General features: G+C 34.9%; 2 protein-coding genes across 2 annotated transcripts; one reads left to right on the forward strand and one right to left on the reverse strand.

Annotated features, from left to right (window-relative positions):
* Nucleotides 1–12: 12 nt before the first annotated feature.
* On the forward strand, nt 13–9,385 carry LOC137393036 (mesencephalic astrocyte-derived neurotrophic factor homolog). Its single transcript, XM_068079420.1, has 5 exons — nt 13–160; nt 4,482–4,631; nt 6,290–6,414; nt 6,697–6,838; nt 9,035–9,385. Exons 2-5 carry the CDS (start codon nt 4,547–4,549, stop codon nt 9,226–9,228), a joined length of 546 nt encoding a protein of 181 aa, XP_067935521.1. The 5' UTR covers nt 13–160; nt 4,482–4,546; the 3' UTR covers nt 9,229–9,385.
* LOC137393035 (iron-sulfur cluster co-chaperone protein HscB-like) lies at nt 9,383–17,567 on the reverse strand. The gene is made up of 4 exons (XM_068079419.1): nt 17,317–17,567; nt 12,172–12,482; nt 11,689–11,872; nt 9,383–9,570 (listed from the first exon to the last, which is right to left on the reverse strand). Exons 1-4 carry the CDS (start codon nt 17,492–17,494, stop codon nt 9,383–9,385), a joined length of 861 nt encoding a protein of 286 aa, XP_067935520.1. The 5' UTR covers nt 17,495–17,567.
* Between the last annotated feature and the right edge of the window lie 1,352 nt (nt 17,568–18,919).

Here is an 18,919-nt window from a genome sequence, read left to right on the forward strand (position 1 = left end):
GTGTAATATCGAGTTGCCGAAAGCAAATCAGTCGCTTCAGAACCGTCGCCAGACCCCGTTGATATTTCATTCATTTATGATCGGCTTCAAATTAATTTCTTTAAAAGCATATATATATATGTCTAGTGAAATTTGATTTTCTCAATTATTAATACCGTCTGTAAGTACTCACCTTTGTTATGTTGGAAATGTAGGTACCTGGTTTTTCAGCCAGAAATGTTATGCTGGGTTAGGGATAAATTATGTTATGTAGTTATACGCAGTTAATCCACACCAACATTAATTTTGAATTTACTTTATCATCGTATTCTATTTTGACTATGTTTAGTTTCTGCGCATTTGGTTAGGTTGTGTGAACTAATTTGGCTACTACTGGAATACTAGTGAAGGCAACAAGCTATTACATTTAGCATTACCAATATTTACCGGAACCATATACTTCTTTTTTCTGTAAGTTCAGCAATTTAAATACGCAGCTAACGAAATGCTAAAACAGTAATACGTATATATTACAAAAAGTTAAAGTAGCTTATGAAAGTAGCACCTATACGCCAACGGTTGTCCATATTATTTTGCTCAGTCCTATCAATGATATACAGCCCCACATATATATCTACTTACTTTAAAAAATTGCCGTTGTATTTTGAACTGTGAAACAAATCAAACTAACTACAGTGTATTGTTATAAAAAGATGTGCTCTAACATATGACATATGAAGCAAATAAATGTATTAGAATGGATTCACTTCATAAGGTGATGTTTGACTTTACCGATGTCATTGTAAATATATACATGTATATACTGGGGGGCTGTATATCATTGGTCCTATACACCTAGGAGACTCGGAAGCAACAAAAAACATGACAGTCCAAAGAGCTCAACAATTGATATAGGAGGAGTTTTAGCAGCCGAAAGAGAATGGGGCTTGGCAGACAAAAGAAAAAGAAGCAGTCGTTGGAGCTGTTTTTTTATTGATTTCTCTGTTAGCTTGTGAGGTGTTTAAGTACTCAGGTTATGTTCTCTATGTTGTTATTTGAGTGGATCGTAGAAATGTTCTGATTGGAATTAATGACTAACGGCTGTTATTTTGGTCATGTATTGTAGAACTTTGCGGTTTTTCGGCAGGCTGGTTGACATATCTTCTTTGATAGATTCCTTCCTTTTTTCAGAAAAAAAGTTTGACTCACCTAGAGCCGTGTTATTGCACTATATTAGTGTTAATTGTGAATCGTCCAACATAAAAAAATGCATTCTGTATATAAATAAGACTGCACAAAACTGTGTCAATCTTCTATAACTCATTTTGTCAGACTCTGATTGGTGTTAACTTTGTTCAGAACTCGGGAAACCAGTTTAGGTATTTTACAAGTAGATTTAATCATTTAAAGCTTTCTTTAGGTTGCTGTTGTGGGCAAACATACAGGTGTGAACATAATGGTAAGAGTTGTCTCAGCCACCAAAGGCAAATGAACATTTCTTGGAATACATCACATAGACCTAGTTTGAAAAAGTGCCTTCTGATTTATTATTTGATCTTCATTCCAAGAAATGCCGATATAAACTCAATGTTAAATATAAATGTTATATCTTTGGAAAGGAAGAGGTTTGGAAGAAAATGCTGTGTATTTCATAAAAGTTACCATCACACTAGAATTCTGTCCAAGGTGTGCCAAATTTGCTATGCTCATAAAACTTTAAAAAATGTATAGTGCACTATTAAATTCCTAAAGTTGATAATGACAACTTGACAAGGATAAACAGCTGAATAATGTCATAATTTAGATCAATGATTAAAATGAAAGATTGCAACTGCAACATGAACTTTGTAACCATTGCAACTAAAGCAATTAAATTTAATAACAAACTGCATTTCGATATCTAGTGATCATAGTGTAGGTTGAGGTGTTGGGGGTTGTGTGTATTGATGTACGTAGGATGTCTTGATGACCAACCACATGGGCAACAGCATATCTTATAAAACAATAGCTTTATTAGATCAAAAGTGCATCCTGTAATTTGTAATACAGAAGACGCTCCTATGACGTATATCTCCTATAACGTAGAGTATAGGATAAAGTGAAGATAAAATAAAAAATTTGTGTGCAGTTTTTGCTTCCCACTACGTAAAAAATTCTATATAATGTAAAGTGTCAAGTTAGGCAAGTTCTCAAATTTGATTTGAATATTAATATCTCTCGCTGCACTTGCAAAAGAAACAACGATGTGCGTATAACGTTAAATTCATTATATTTACAACTTTCACAACAATCTACTGTAGTTCGTCGTGATAGATCGCCAGATGTGTCGACAAAACAAAAAATAGGATAGCTACGCATTGTTCATAAATACAAAGGCGATCGATTGGTGCTGGTCTTACAGCATCGGTCTACCAATCCAAATGTCACGAGTTGGAGTATTGTCAAAAGTTATCTTTTATCCTAACCTTGACTCTTGGATACTGATTAACGCCGAACAGGTAGTGTCACTTTTTGTAAAATTTGTTGTTTTGTTTTACGTTTTCACGTTTTGTTGAAGCTGTATAAAATATTTGTTATTAGTTTTCCTTGGCAGAGTACACTTTTCTGTGTAAAAAAGTGAGCAAATCGTTATAAATGAATGTCGAAAATGTGCGCTCCCCATTAAGTTATTGTAGAATTACCACGATAATATGAATTATCACAAGAATTACCACAATAATACTGTCTATAAAACCAGTGAACTTGATCATAAAAAGGAGAAAGGTTGTCCATGCAAACTAATAATGGTTCAGTTATGGTACAGCCCACAAATGAAAAGAGTTAAGTTTTTCCTTTTTGATGTCCAAAGGGTTGAGTTTAAAAAAATCTTAAAACGGATTAGGCAATTTAAATATATTTTACTGTTATATCGTAAAATCCCGATAATGTGAACATTACTGGAAGGGATTATTTACGTTGTAGGAGAACATACTGTACATATAGAAATACCCTCTGTTGTTCCTGAGCATGATAAAAACCACTACGATTGATGACCCACAAATATTAATGACACATAAAATAATAGAAATGATATCAAAAGTTGCCATAGCCTAAGTGATTGTATTTGAAACTGAAGCCAACAACTGCTGGCCTATATCGGCTTGAACAAGTATTATCCCTTTGGCTTCATAGATATACTCACAGTTGCCATTTATTTATTTAAAACTGATGACAAACAATACACATACATATTTAGCTTACTACATTAGTACTAATTATTATATTTACTACATTAGTACTAACCTAGTTTCATAACAAATTCAAGCTTTCACTGTTTGCAAGACTAGTACAAATGGTATGCATTTAAAACAAATTACAACATACTTTCATTTAATTGTTCAGTACTTTTACAGCATACATTTTTAATAATATGTATAATTCTGTGCCCTGTAAGATAGATAAAACTATAGCGGAAAAGAGTGCCCCGAGTTGACAAACCAAGTTATATTTGCAAACTCGAGTTTGAAAAAATAAGGTGCATTATACTGGTATTGCAGTAGCATAACCATAGATTTGGTTATATTAGCAAACGGTACACCAACAGGCACCTGTTAGCTAATAGAAATTGAACTATGTATGTATGTACTGTAAAACTAAAACTTATTGCTTTTACCAGGAACTCGAGTTTACAACGCACTAGTTATACACCAATTTGAAGAACTCGACTTCTGCAAACCGGAGAAAATCTTTTTCCCGGTTTGTAAATATAAAGTGCAATATACTGGGATTACGGTAGCATAACCGTAGATCTGGTTATATTAACAATGGTACACTGACAGGCACCCGTTAGCTAATAGAAATTAAACTATGTATGTACTGTAAAACGTCAACAAGTTCACCAACTCGGGTTGAGAACATGGAACACGGAGCACTATAAGGCTCCATATATAACTGATGTACAACTGTGCCTCAGGGGCTTCCAAATTAAATTGACTGCAATGATAATGTGTTTAAACAACAAGTTTGCTGCTGGTTAGTGTTGTACAAAACCTTGTGATCAATTGTGTATATGAATTAAGGACCCAACTCTTATATCTCGATATCAGTATAGTCTTGATTACAAACTGGATGTTGCTGGCAACAGCAGCAGTCTCTAAAAAATATTTCTATTTATCAAATAATCGATTGTTTAAATTTTTAAAAGATAAACATAGTAGGCAAATTATCTTCAAGTGGCTAAGACTTGAAGGGTCAAGTCTTAGTTCTTTGCATATTTCCAGGCACCAAATGATACTAGAAGGAAACAATCTTTGAAGCATGGAAACGCATTCGTTGTTGATTCTATAGTAATTGTGTTCATTTCACATGTAGTTGGTGTTTGTGCTCATTTCAGCGATGTTTCTTTTAGCCATACTCATAGCCTATAAAAGGCGGTCATTACATGCTCCTTACATTCTACGCACTCCTGCAAATGACTGATATAACCTGAATTTGCCATTAACTTACATTTATTTGTTATGCAGGCATTCCGAGCGCTCAAATTAGAACAAAGCCAAGTCACAATTGCTGAGACTGCTCTTCTCTCATTATGAAGGCCACACTATGCTTAGCACTTTTTGTCTTATTTACTATGGCGATGGACCGAACTAGTGCAGATGATACCCAATGTGAAGGTATGTGTCCATGACTTCTGATCCTGTTTTTATAAAAGATTAAGGACATAAAGTAAGGATTGTGTAAACTTTTTTATTTTAAGTATTGTTTTACATAAAACTCAACATATAAATGATTCAAACTGGTTTTTCATCTTGTTAGCAATCGGTTTACATATGATCATCAAAAAATACTTAACAAGGCTCTGGTGTTGGATTCAGGTACACATTAAAATCCACTAGGAATAATATGGTAATATCAACTTTAGTTTATGCAGCTTGAATCCAAGTTGAAGTTCCACCAGTTGAGGCTATATTGTGCCTGTTGCTGTGTTGAATTTTTGTTCGCACTTGGATATTATTAGTATCGTACTTACCTTTACTGTCTGTGAGAGTATGTGTCTTTTTGTGTTAGTGAATTTAGTTTAATGTAAAATGTAAATATATCAATAAAAAATGCATGAGCACATTAGAATTTAAGAGTGAAAGACGTTTATTGTTAGAGTTTAAGAATGCATATTAGCTTTTCTTTTCACAATGACATCGGTAAAGCCAAACATCACTATATGAAGTGAATCCATTCTAATACATTTATTTGCTTCATATGTCAAAACTGCTGTCATATGTTAGAGCATATCTTCTTATAACAATACGCTGTAGTTAGTTTGACTTGTTTCACAGTTCAAAATACAACGGCAATTTTTTAAAGTAAATATAGTATTGCAACAACTACAATATAAACAACTATGTAAACAAATAAATGCGGAAACTTAAATTTAAATTATATGAAAAGACTAATATATAAAACAATAATCATGAGATTAAGTTTTTATTGTTACCTTGTCTTAGAGACACATGAACAGAAACATAGGTTCGGCAGTGCATAAGTTCAGTGGTAACGGGATTTACTCGAACTTTCACTAGATATACTTCAAAACAACTTGATTCGTGTATTTTGTATTGTTTTTCCGTTTACATTTCAACTAGCTTTTTACTTATACTCGCAAAACTCTAATATTTCAAGAAATTTTGTATATCGTATGTTGGAAATTACTTTGAATGTTTTGATGTGACATGTATTTGCTCAATGTCTACATTGCGTATTGACAAAATCTTATGGAGCTGTGATCATGAGTCATGGTTCGACTGCATTAATATAAAGTTCAAGTCTTGACAAATCATGATTAAAAGCACTTCATAAAATTTCAGATTCTCTTTTTAATCTTATTGTGCACAAAATTCTCACTTTTATAGTATTTTTCATTAACTTTTAATTCTAAAATTTTAAGCTATTAAATATATATTTAATCTACAGATATTGATGGTAGTAGTCTCTGAGTGCTAATAAGTTATTACATGTATAAAACTTATGAATTGTTACATAGAATTGTACAAGCTTCCATTGCATTTGAATAGTTATTGTACTATTGTACACCATTGTACTAGAATGATTATTAAACTGTTATGACTGTCAAAGTTACCCCTGCCATATTTATGTGAGTTTTCACACTTCATCCTTCAGTGATTAATAATCACTAAAGGATGAAGTGTGAAAACTCACATAAATATAGCAGTTTTATTTATTGGTCTATGCTCATCTACCTTTCAAATATTGTGACTGTTTTAGTGATGAATTATGCCATCTGCTGTTCAAATATTGCTACTATATTTATTTATAGTTTGTGTAAAGGTATTGGAAAAGTTCGAAGCCACGCTATCTGATGACGATCGCAAAGATAAAGATAAACTGGAGTCGCTATTGAAGAAATTTTGCAAGACGGCAAAAGGAAAGGATGAACGATTTGTAAGCATCGAACTCAAATTTTTTCGTGTTTAGTTACAGAATGCAAAATGACTACTTTGGTTCACTGGCAATGTTCAACACAATCTCTGAAATTCAGCTCATGTATTTAGTAAATATTCATTCATCACTTAAGAATCGATTGTTGCGATTGGCCGGTCTGTCTTGGATTTGTCATAATGCACAATTTTTACTTGGTTTCATTTGGTATTGTACTCAGAAATATTTAGACATTGTTTTGTTTCATGCTGTATAATTTGCTTTAAATAGTAATACCTGTTTTAGTGTTTCTACATCGGGGCTAGAGCAGACTCTGCTACCAGCACTATCGGAGATGTAACCAAACCATTGGCATTCTTCATGCCTCCAAGTAAAATATGCACCAAGTTGAATGCTAAAGACAGTCAGATTTGCGAACTGAAATATGGTAAGGAAATAGCCCACACTCCTACATGACTGGCTTAGAGAATTTTAACAATTTTGGCAACAGTTTGGTGAACTGGGCAAGAATATATCATGAACCTCTGTGAAAAGAAGCATTAAACATGAAATTTAGAATTGTCTTCCTTTTTATTCATTAACAATACAATAACTAATTAGTTTGTAGTTTTTCATAGTTTATCAAAGTCATGTGAATACTAGTGTAAACGGGTATTTTGAAATTCATTCAGACCGGGTTTTCATTAACCCATCTATGAACTTCCCTACTGTGTAATTCATTGACCTATTTATGATTTTTTAATGTGTAGTTTACTATCTCACTCTATTTCCTGATGCAGTCCTTTTTATTTCAACAACTTTGGCCTGCTGTATTTTATCACCTCAAGTTGTGGCAAAGTCTACTCCGCAGATTGATTAGCGTGACGATAACTACAATTTGTGCCAATTGTGATGGCTCACGAATAAAAGAAAATACATAATTATCAGTTGATGACATGGTATGCGGTATACCTTCCATATTTGTGAGCGATTATTAGAGTGAGCTTTGTTGCAATGCATTTCTCACTCGTCAATATTGCTCTTGTAGTAATTTTTCCGCCTATATAGCAGATCAGTAGCTGTCTAGAAATGCTTCCTGTACAGTACGTCAAGTAATTATATGTAATGCATTTGTTTTAAAGCCATGTAACTAAATGCTAAAACTTAAAATATATGCAAAAATGAAAATGATAATCAGTAAAAGCTTTTTTTATTGTTGTTTTATTTGCGAGATGCATGAGCGTCAATATGTAGCATCAGATGTAGGGTGCGTGATAGAGATGCACAACATGACTCACTTTCACACAGGCTAGATACAGTTTAAGTGGGTTTATAATGTATCAATTTAACTGTTTAATACTTGTACATGTTAGTTTTTATGGAATTTTCAGATTCAGGAACTAAACTGATGTTTAAAGAAATTTTGGACATCGAATGTTTAGAATTACTTTGTATGTGGAGACAAATATTTGCTCAAACTTATTGTCATTTATTAAAAACAATAAATGCAGAGGTGGCCATGAGCAGCAGTTTGACTTTCGAAGTATTGTATGATGAGATATTAATGAAATGTAAAGCTGGCCTTTTTGTTTTTTACAATTTATGATAAAACTTGGAGTTGAACTTTCACAACTATGTATGAGAGGGGGGGGGTACTTGCATAAAAGGGGGTACATTTCCGAGAGGGAGGTACGTGTATGAGAGGGGTACATGTATGAGAGGAGTATATGTATGGGAAGGGGTATGTCAACAAACGTACTCCAACCAATCATCAACAATTTTATCCAAACAATTATTTTTTCTAATTTTTATATGTTGATCGGATATTAACAATGGCTGTTGTTTAATTCATTTGTGTTAGATGTAGAAACTTTTTTGACAAAATGGTTGTTTGATGAAAAGTTGGTTTCATGGTGTGGTAGTAGCATCTCTTTTATGATTTGCATGCATCATATACTCGCATCTTCAGGTATTATTGTATTATTTACACTTCATAAATATGTTTATCATTCTCAACCCCATACTACAGGACCAGTTATCCCCCAATTTTATTAATGGATTTTTTAAACAGCGTCAACTGTTTTTCCAAAATGTATAAGGCCAACTTTTCACTTTTCAATAAGCTAATTAATTCAGATACATTTAGGATGATTCAAGTTATTCACAATAACTTACACCTAATAAAGAGCTTACTGTAAACGGTTATCATGATTTAATGTTTTTAACCCTACATCGCTACAATAGAAATTAAATAACTGCACAAATTTATAATCCAACTTTAAATTTCACATCTATCCATATTAGAATAATTATGCAACATTGGACGCAATTTCTGCTGTCAAACTTGTTGTGCCACATGAAAGATAGTAATTTAGGAGTTTGAGAATCCAAAGTCTAGCGTAGCGGACTCATGAAAATATACCAGAATGCTGTTTTTTCTCTCTATAAGCTCTTCCATTGAAAAGTAAAAACATTTGGCAATCTAATAACAAAAATATTTAGGAATTGACCAGAAATTTTCATCTCTAGAACTTTTTAAAACGTAATGGCATATATATACGCTATCGATATGGTGAGTTGGACCACAACAGTATGTTTCTGAGCTGGATTCTCAGTGTTAATTGAATGTTTGTTCTGTTGCTAGAGAAACAGATGGACTTTGTGGAGGCTGACTTTAAAAAGATGAAGGTTAAAGAATTGAAGAAGATTTTGAGTATCTGGGGTGAGGACTGCAAAGGTTGCACAGAGAAGAGTGACTTTATTTCACGAGTAGAGAAATTGTTACCACAATACGCACCTGAAGCAGCTGCAGCAAGGAAAGCCAAACAGGAATTGTAACTTCTCTATACAGATTTAGGCAAATCATATTAGCAAATATTTATGTTTCACGCCACTGTACAATTTACAACCTTTGTGAAAGTTATTGCATGATTTCTTTGAAACCTTCGTGTATCTCACAGCCTTCAAGTGTAAATATAATAGCAATACTCGGTTAGTGAAAATAAGTTTTTTCTTTGATCTTATCTTCAATGTTCACGAAGTATTTTATCATTCCAATCAGTACTTTGGCACTCTCGAAATCCTGTTCATTGAAAGCTTGTGATATTTTTTTGATTAAGGAATTTATGTTACACCGATTGTCATCAAAAAGTGCTCGTAGGTGTTCTTCATCATCATTATCTGTAAAAACACAAACACAAGTGGGCATGCAAGAACTTATATATAAAAGTAGTGAATTGATTATAATACAGATGCGAAACATAATGGAAATTAAAAAACTGCACCATTATTTAATGATGTGATCGACTATTAATGGTGTAACGACTTACTTTCCAATCAAACAAGATTTATCCAAGCAGCGAGTAACATATTCATTAAGGCTTCAAATTACTGTGATAAAACAGGTGGCAAATGTGTTGTACATAAGAGTGGCGCAGTGAAATCCAAATGCAAAGCATTTCACTGAGCCACCACTATTGCTTTACTGTGGTGAGCCCAAACTGACGGAAACCTATAAAACCTAGTATCAAAAAAGTTACTACATTCCTAATAACGCAAGCTCATTCTTTGTTGAAAAAAGACAACCTAACTCTAAATGAGTAAGTGTTCGGCGATTGGATTACAGCCCATAATATTTAACTTGCGTTGTGTAAAAAACAGTGTTCGTCGAGGACAAGATTACTACCAACCAGTTCAAGAGCTAAGCAATGTTTAGAAGTGTTATTTAATTCACATAGCTCAGGTGCTACACATCTGAAATATAATCTAACAGTAGGCCAGCCAGTATTTTAAATATCAAGAAGTTGCCTACTCTAGAACGTTTATAGACATAAGTAAATAACTCCTAAGTGTGCAACCACTGTTTGTATCAAACGATTGTTTATGGATAGTCAAACCTCGACATTCATGGTTATCACATTCTGTAATTTGCATATCAAAATCATTGTGTGTATGTTAAGCAAATGTTCTCATAAAATACATTCTATTTTGTTTAATTCATTTCGCAGTTCAAAAACAATAATGAAAACTTGAAACAATTACATACACATTAAAACATGTAAAAATTAAATGCAAAAATCTGAATTACAGGTAAAAGCAAGTTAACAAAGTAATAATCAATATGAAGATGTTTCTATCACTACCTTACCATGTAGACACACATGAACACTCGGTATTCCATAGATTTAATGGTAGAGTGATGAATAGAAACGCGAACAATTTACTGTAACTTCCACTAATTAGAGTTTAATATTGGGTTAATTTACATTTAGTTTATCATTTTAAAATTTATTTCAAGTTTTTATCAGCTTTTTCATTTTTACTCTAAAAACTTTTATTTATAAAAGGTTTTAAAAAATTTTGATACATGAATTAAAAGTTATTTCGTGTTGAGACAAATATTTGCTGCAATTTTATGTATGACAAAAGAGTTGTATGTAAAAGAAATTGTAAGTCAAGGCTTGATTCTAATAGGACCAACACTAGTTGGTTCATTTTTCCACAAAACAACTGATCTAATATTTTTGCTAAAAAGAAGTTAATTTGAATATAATCTATGGCCACATATTTGTCACAATTAATACTGTTGTAGTTTTATATTTTAATTAGTTTTAAATATGGTGAAACAGCATGAAATAAGTGAGTATAAAGCTGAATCAATGTATATAAGTTACTAAAACCATTACAAGTCATCAGAAAATATGTCACCAGTTAAATTTACTAACCAGTCACTCATTACGGTCAGTAATAATCTTAATGGAATATTATGCGGTGTGCAAAATTAACTTGGAGAACCAAAGAAGCATGCTGGGTAAAAACGTACTTGAAAAATATTGTATGCACATGATTTGCATTGATATAAAACCGCCTGATTTGGCTGCTTGACAAAAGTACCTAAAGTAAAATGCTAACAACTTGCAGTCCTTTCCAAAACCAAGCGTTGAGCTCAAAGCAATTCTGCAGTGTATACACATAGAAAGGTACATTTCACATCAGAAAGAAGACAACAGCAATTACAATGTTTGACCTGCTGACACAAAAAATAAATTATTAATAGTAAACACCGCAGTCAGATCAAAAGCTTAGAAATATTAAAGAGGTTCATAGATGTAAGGAAATAAAATGGTTGAAATTTTAAAAATACCTATGAGTTATCATATAGATCGATGAGACGACTCTCACTGTTTTCTCAACTGTGATTAAAAAAAACTGTATTGTTTTTAACTAGTACATGACATAATACTACTTACTAATACATATGTATCTAATAGATTACTGAAATGAATAGATGATACCAACCAGAAACTAGTTCATTTCGCTCCATGATGTCCATTAAAAATTCTGGATCCATTTCAAGGTCTCCCTCTTCTATAGATAGCCCATTCAATGACAACATATATAGGGCTCTGGACACTGGCTTTAGCAAAACTTCGTATGCATGATTCACAGCAGTTGAGTGTTTATCTGCAAATTCCTTCTCTTCCTTGCAAAAGTAAAAAGACCTGCCAGATGCATGATGTTTTATTTTGTGTCAGGCAGATATAAGTTGAAATACAATACGTAAGCGCTGGTACACACATTGCAAATGAGAAATAAAAAGAAAATCTATGCCAAATTATTCATAGAACACCTAGATAAAAAAAAACAGATAAAAATGGTTCTCTATTGATACTAGCTAAAGAGATATCAAAATATAAAACTATATTATTATTAACAAATTCATCCTGTGCAAATAGGTTTAATACAATAGGTTATGAAGTATAATATAAAAACAGTGTTCACCTGCGATAATTGTACTGCCTTGTCTGGGTGAAGTCGATGTTGTATCCTTCGATACAGTTTTGTCAAGTTCTGTGTGTCTAACTCATAGTTAACCGGAAGCTGAAACTGTTCAAAATGATTGATGTCTTGCGCAGGTTGAAGTACGCCACAAGCTTTATGTAGGCAATAAAACTGGTCCGCTGGATGCTCAATGTAGTCATCATTTGGTGGAACATTCAGAAGGTTGCCACATTTCCAACAATTCACAGATTTGCCAACTTCTTGTGAAGAATGCGTTGAATAGAAAGACTTCGGTAGTTTACATGTCTTTGCTAAAAGAAGCAATACGCTTTTGTCTATCAAGTATTTTGCATCTAATTCACATCACTAAATGTAGTGTAAACTAGGCCAGCTAATGCAGGAGTAAGTGTTACTCATAAGTAGGCAATCACATCAATCAATACCTAACTCTGTAATCTGATAAAATCACTCTGAGATTAATAGTATGAATTTCTAGAAAAAAATATTTGCAGCAATACTCTTTGTATTTTCACATAAAACTAATTTTTAGTAGTGCTAACAACATAACTTTAACCGTTTGCATGAAAGACATATTTAAGAGAAAAATTTAGAAATCTCGATATATATTCCGCTGTAAAAAGTCTTGATAACTTTGCTACAGATCGATGTTACCAAAGCGAGTATTCCTGCAAGTTGTATTCCTGCAAGTATTTCTCAGCTTTTTGAAAGTATAGCAAAATACTGGCAACTGTTGCAGTGCCGCTTTGTTACTATGGGGTTAGTAGCCGGAGTTCGTTAAGACGCTGCTGAAGACTTCTTTTTTATATGGAAGGCACATAGAATTGGAATTATTACAGTAGTCACTGTCTATGTGAATCGAGAAACTTTATTCCTGTAACTTTTGATCACTAAATATTTTTGCAAGAAAGATATTCATCTCTGGTAAAATTTGCTCTATAACAATGTAAAAATAGTTGAGCTAATAAATTGCTGTTACGTATATCAATCTGATTAAAATATATTTCTGACTATTGCTTATAACTGAGAGTTTAGTAATAAATGCAACTGCTATTGTGCCAATGGTAGAATGCTATACAAAGCTACAACATGTGGTATGTTTATCAAACACTCAGTAAGCAACAGATCACTCTAGTACGTTTATTCAAATCCAAAACGCAACTGAATAGTCCATGTACATAGTCTAACTCAAAATCATTGCATCAAGCATGACATAATTTAAGCATTGCGATAGGCTGTACATCCTACATAGGCAATACATTCTACATCCCCTCTTGATCTTAAGATCAACTGTTGTGAAACCAAACAGCATAAAATCTAATAGATCTCAGGATTAACGGACTTGTACAACCATTACAGTAAAAAAATTTGATAACCACTTAGGAAGACGTCTATCTCGAACAGGTCTGTTTTCAAAGTCACTATTTTGATCGAGATCAGAGTCAACAGGCTCTCGATTCAACTGAGCATTGTTATCAAGCAGGTCTGAAATACTAAACTCCACTTCAACCTGATTAGAGTCTCTAGTTGGCCGAGTTGATTCATGAGTACCATCTGCGATGTCGTCTTGATGAACCAATCTAAGGTCAGACACATGCCTATTTGTGCCATCGACTTCAACCGAAGTGCTAGAATTTATCTTTGTCACTTTTCGGCATTTCCACTTATCAAAGCACCTAGCATTAACTGGCTAGACATTAACAGTGTCTCCAAATTTGTATGGGTTAAGGCTGCAGTCTCTATTGTCACTAGGCTTTTGTGGTATTTCTGTCAATTTGATCGCCCCTGCTAAGTCACTGCGATAGCTGTATAGTTCTTCCACAGACCCTATACCATTGGAGTTTGGTGAATTGTTATACCAATATGCCATTTCTTCAGGTCCTTTACCAGTTCTCATGACTGTTCTCTTTATAGTACGGTGATGTTTTTCAATTATTCCATTTCTAGTAGGTTTATAGGCACAGCTGAGGATCTGCTCTATGCTCCATTTCTGCAAAAACTCTTTCATTCTAGCGCATGTGAAACATGGACTATTCTCACTGAGAAACTCCTTAGGGGGTTCACGTTCTCGAAACACATTGTCCAACTGTTTGATTACTACGTCTGATGTTTCAGTAGCCAGTTTGAACCAAAGAGAAAACCTGCTAGGCCCACGATCAATAATATTCAAATAAGGTCGATCATTCACATGAGTGATATCTGATGCAAGGGGCTCCCATACATTTGCTACGTTTAGCTGACCATGATCCCATTTGATTAGGTGAGGATCAAGATAGACAAGTTTTCACTACTTGCTCATCTATGTTTTTTTTTATTGTTCGTCCAAGCCTTTTCTGCGCCAAGTACAGGGTTTTGCTGACACCAAAGTGGTTGTCTTGATTAACTTTCTTTACGTCTTCTATCTCATCTGTGTTAGAAAGTACAACCCCTGAGTATGCAACAACTTGTAGCCATTTCTTTGGTACTCTGGTTAAGACATCCGACTTGTTCTCACTTGATGGAACAAGTTTGATCATTATTGTTAACCCATATTCATCAATCAGCTGACCAATAATTCCAAGTCTACATCAAACGATCAACTCACTGAGGCCAGTAACCTTAGGCCTTTTGGTATCTTCTATCACTGAATTTATCCACCCATAAACAGTAGCTGAATCTGTGATCACCAGCATATTTGTCTTTGTCCACTTTAGCGCTAGGTTGATTCCTTTCAATGCAGCTTCTAGCTCAGCAACATTTATATGAGCAGCATCATCCTCTTTATGTAGCATGCTGCATCCTCAACAGTGTAACCATCTACCTCCAGAGACACTCCGAGAGCCAAGTTGCTGGCGTCACACCACACAGTAGTACACTGAGAGGTCTTGTTGACATCCCACTTGCCTCTCACTGGGTCTTGCTCTTGTACTCTTTAAAATATTTCATCCAACAAAGATTTCACAGAACTAGGAACTGTTTCAGACCAGTCTATGTCATTGGTAAATCTCTTTACAAAGCTACAAGCAACTCTTAACCATCCAGCAACTGGGTAATGTCCAACTAGTTTGCCACAAATGGGAAAAAAGGTCTCTTTTGGTAACCTTTTCTGAAACTACAGGCAAATCACCATCTCGCTTCCAGTTGTACTGATCATCTTCTGCATTGTTTACTCTAAGACCCAACACACGAGTATCTGATAGTGTCAATGAGTCTTTTGCCACAAGTCCAAACCTTAGTAAGTGAGCTTTAACAACATCAGCTTGAACCACCTCCTCGTTTACCCAAATTTCATCAATGTAGTGATCAGTTCCATTGCAAGCCTGTTCATCCAATGACAGCACTTTATCTATGATCTTGAACATTATCTTGGGCGCAACATTCAAACCAAATCCCACAAGTGTTGTTACATATGTTTCACCTCTGTACTTCACTGCCTGGAATCTTTTCAGACTGGGCTCTATATAAATTTGTAGATAAGCCTTCTTCAAATCTAACAGACATGTTTTGCCTCCCCCTAACCTCCAATTTTGCAGTTTTTCTTGGCAAATTGCAGTCTCAACACCTGGATTACTGTGAATATAGTTGTTGAGTTCACGGTTATCCATAACGGGGCGAATCTTATTGGGCTTGTTTGGTTGTTTTGCAGCTATCGATGGAATTATCCCCTCTACATGACCATGGACTGTTCTATCATATAACTCCAGCCATTCATCATCTATCCAGCGTTGCACTTCTTCATCAAATTCTTTTCTGTCATCATCATTTATCGTGTATTCAGAGCAATGATTTTGTAGAATCAATTCATCATCTTTCCATTTCCATTTGACAAACCATGCACTACCATCAAACCATGCTATGAAATCGTTATCATCAATCTCTAAACTACTCTGGTGTCTTGTGCCAACACTTATCACTGGCACCTCACCACCAAACTTAACACCATTGTGAACATCAACATTAACTCCACCGAGTTTAGCAATAGCATGCATTCCCAATATCACTGGTGCTCCACTGACTAGTGCTGGCGCAATCAAGCACTGCAGAGGAAGCTCTTCATTTCCTGTGACATTGACTTCTAAAACAGTTTCACCCTTACACTCAGTAGTTTTACCATTTAACATGCTGACAATTCGAACAGGACCGCTAAGCTTTTTACTCAATTTAACACAAAGATCATCTAAAACCACAGTCTGTTCGCAACCAGTATCTACAAGAGCTCTTGTCGATACTTTGTTTACATATATATCAACAAATGGTAGCACCTCTTTGTTCAGTGACTTATAGCGGGGAGAGTATCCGGTGCAGACACTCCCCCATTCTCGTTTCCCTTAGCCTTAGGGCAATTCCTAGCTATGTGATTGCCAAGCTCTTGACAGTTGTAACACTTTATTACCCTTTTTGCACCTTTTACAACCTTGGATGGGCACTGGTGGGCTCTATGACCTCTGCCAGTACAAATTGAACAAATCTGTCCAGCAGGTTTTGAGCTTACATACCCCATTGCACAGACTCCTTGTGCTCCACCATTGCTAGACATAATCATTCTTGCTCTCGTGGCCAACTCTGACAATGAAAGTTTTTCAACTGCTGAAATGAATTTTATCTGGGTAGCTACATCAATTGGTAACCCAGCCACAAAAGCACACTTCAATAAGGGTTCTGGTACAAATTGGCCAATCAGAGCTACTAGCCTACGCAAATCTGCCAGGTAGACATCAACAGTTTCTCTTTTTTTTTGTATATCCTTCTTTGTAGTTGCAGACAGAAAGAGTGGCACAAAAGATTTCAACTCCGTAACATTCTGCAAGCTCTAACTTGTCACACCACTCAGAAAAGTCACCACTCTTCTCTACGTCTTCATAGGTTTTAATTAAGTCTAAAAGTTCTACTGCCATTAGTGTCACACTTTTGCCGATATAGCTTGTGGTATGTTTATCAAACACTCAGTAAGCAACAGATCACTCTATTACGTTTATTCAAATCAAAAACGCAACTGAATAGTTCATGTACATAGTCTAACACAGAGTCATTGCATCAAGCATGACGTAATGTAAGCATTGCGATAGGCTGTACATTCTACATAGGCAATACATTCTACATAACAGAGCTATCTAAAACTCATCAATAATATGTTTCATTTATATTTACCTGTGTGGGTGTTTGTGACATGAAATGCAACCCTCGAAAGCAAAGCATTTGGTGCATTGGTCGTAGCTTTTGACACTAGCAAGAGTTGAGTAGTCAGACGGCTATCGTTATATATGTTTGTCCAAGGCTTTGTATTAATAGTAAAAGCTGCTCTAGATAAAAACCTGTTTGAAGCCATTTCCACAATTGTCCAAATGAGAATCACACTTTCTTGCTTAGTTTCTTAATATATAGTTAAGGGTACGTTAGCCTTAAATAATGTAACTTTTTGCTAATCTTCTTATACGAATTTAGAACGCAACTAAATATCTCTTCTGTCCTTGACATAAAATTGCGTTTAAATAGCCCCGCTCAGGGCCGTATAGCTTCGTACTGAGTCCTGCGACCCAGCGTCGTATAGGGGTCCCGATACGACACTCCTGCGACCAACGGAAGCGCGTATGGGAGCTCCCTTGTTTCCAAACAAACAGGCCGCGCCCACTATTTTTATATAAGTTATAATGGAGAGGTTGCAACATTAACCAACAAAATTCACTCCCATGGACAGTTACTACGAAATTTATTGTTGTATTATTCACCATTTGAACACAACTCCATACAAGAAGCTACCAATAGTTTTTGATCTAAAAAAATATAACCCTTTTAAGGCTCAAATTAAAACATGTCTTACCTAAATTGGCATATACCGGTAGCTCAAGTTTTTATTGGTTTTGTATCTGCAACCAGTTTCTGGTTTGGGTGTCTAGAAAAATTACGTTTTAATGTTTGTGTAAAAATCATGGATGCCACTACTAAACAGATATGACATAGTGGCTGGCAGAAACATTCATTTGAATACTGTTTGTAGATACCGCTTTTTCATCTCTCCGTCTTACAAGTGCGCCAAGGTATGATCAGTTGAAAATCAATGAAGCAAACATATATGCAAAATATATTGTATACGGTATCGCAATACATATGTAAAACCAGGCTCAGGTAAGCAATTACTGATATTAAGATCATCTGCAAGTGATTAGATAAAAATATAGTTCATGTAGCAGTAACAAACAACAAAAACAAAACAATAGTGAAGTACATTTTGGAATTCTGTTAAAAAGGTTAACACTGCATTCGCAACACTGGTTTCAGGTGTGCAGTTGGATACTACTAATATTTTGACAATGTATTGAGGTGAAAAATATTGCGTTTAAATAGCCCCGCTCAGGTGCAGTATAGCTTCACAGAGTCTTGCGACCAACGAAAGCGCATATGGGAGCTCCCTCGTTTCCAAACAAACAGGCCACGCCTACTATTTTTATATAAGTTACAGATATGACATAGCGACTGGCAGCAATATTCATTTGAAGACTGTTTGTAGATACCTTTCCTTCAACTCTCCGTTTCACAAGAGCGCCAAAGAACGATCAGCTGAAGATCGATTCAGCAAAACATATATGCAAAATATATTGTATACGGTAACCAAGTCTCACCAAACTGTCCAACACTGCCAGGCTTATGAAAGATGCATAAGACGCATAAGACGCATGGCTGCTACTGCTCTGGTGTCGGCCTTCTATGGCCTTGTGCCTCTTGGCTCTCTCTGTCTGAGGGTGCGGTCTCTTGT

This window comes from Watersipora subatra, chromosome 4 (genome assembly GCF_963576615.1).
Source record: "Watersipora subatra chromosome 4, tzWatSuba1.1, whole genome shotgun sequence".
Taxonomy (NCBI): domain Eukaryota; kingdom Metazoa; phylum Bryozoa; class Gymnolaemata; order Cheilostomatida; family Watersiporidae; genus Watersipora; species Watersipora subatra.

What these genes read in the sequence shown, in the direction of transcription:
- LOC137393035 (XM_068079419.1), bottom strand. Translation starts at nt 17,494, where the DNA reads ATGGCTTCAAACAGGTTTTTATCTAGAGCAGCTTTTACTATTAATACA. An exon ending in TGTCACAAACACCCACACAG is followed by an intron (nt 12,483 to 17,316) that starts GTAAATATAAAT and finishes TGCTTCTTTTAG; the next exon opens with CAAAGACATGTAAACTACCG. An exon ending in GCGAAATGAACTAGTTTCTG is followed by an intron (nt 9,571 to 11,688) that starts GTTGGTATCATC and finishes GTGTTTTTACAG; the next exon opens with ATAATGATGATGAAGAACAC.
- LOC137393036 (XM_068079420.1), top strand. Translation starts at nt 4,547, where the DNA reads ATGAAGGCCACACTATGCTTAGCACTTTTTGTCTTATTTACTATGGCG. An exon ending in AAGGAAAGGATGAACGATTT is followed by an intron (nt 6,415 to 6,696) that starts GTAAGCATCGAA and finishes TACCTGTTTTAG; the next exon opens with TGTTTCTACATCGGGGCTAG. An exon ending in GATTTGCGAACTGAAATATG is followed by an intron (nt 6,839 to 9,034) that starts GTAAGGAAATAG and finishes TTCTGTTGCTAG; the next exon opens with AGAAACAGATGGACTTTGTG.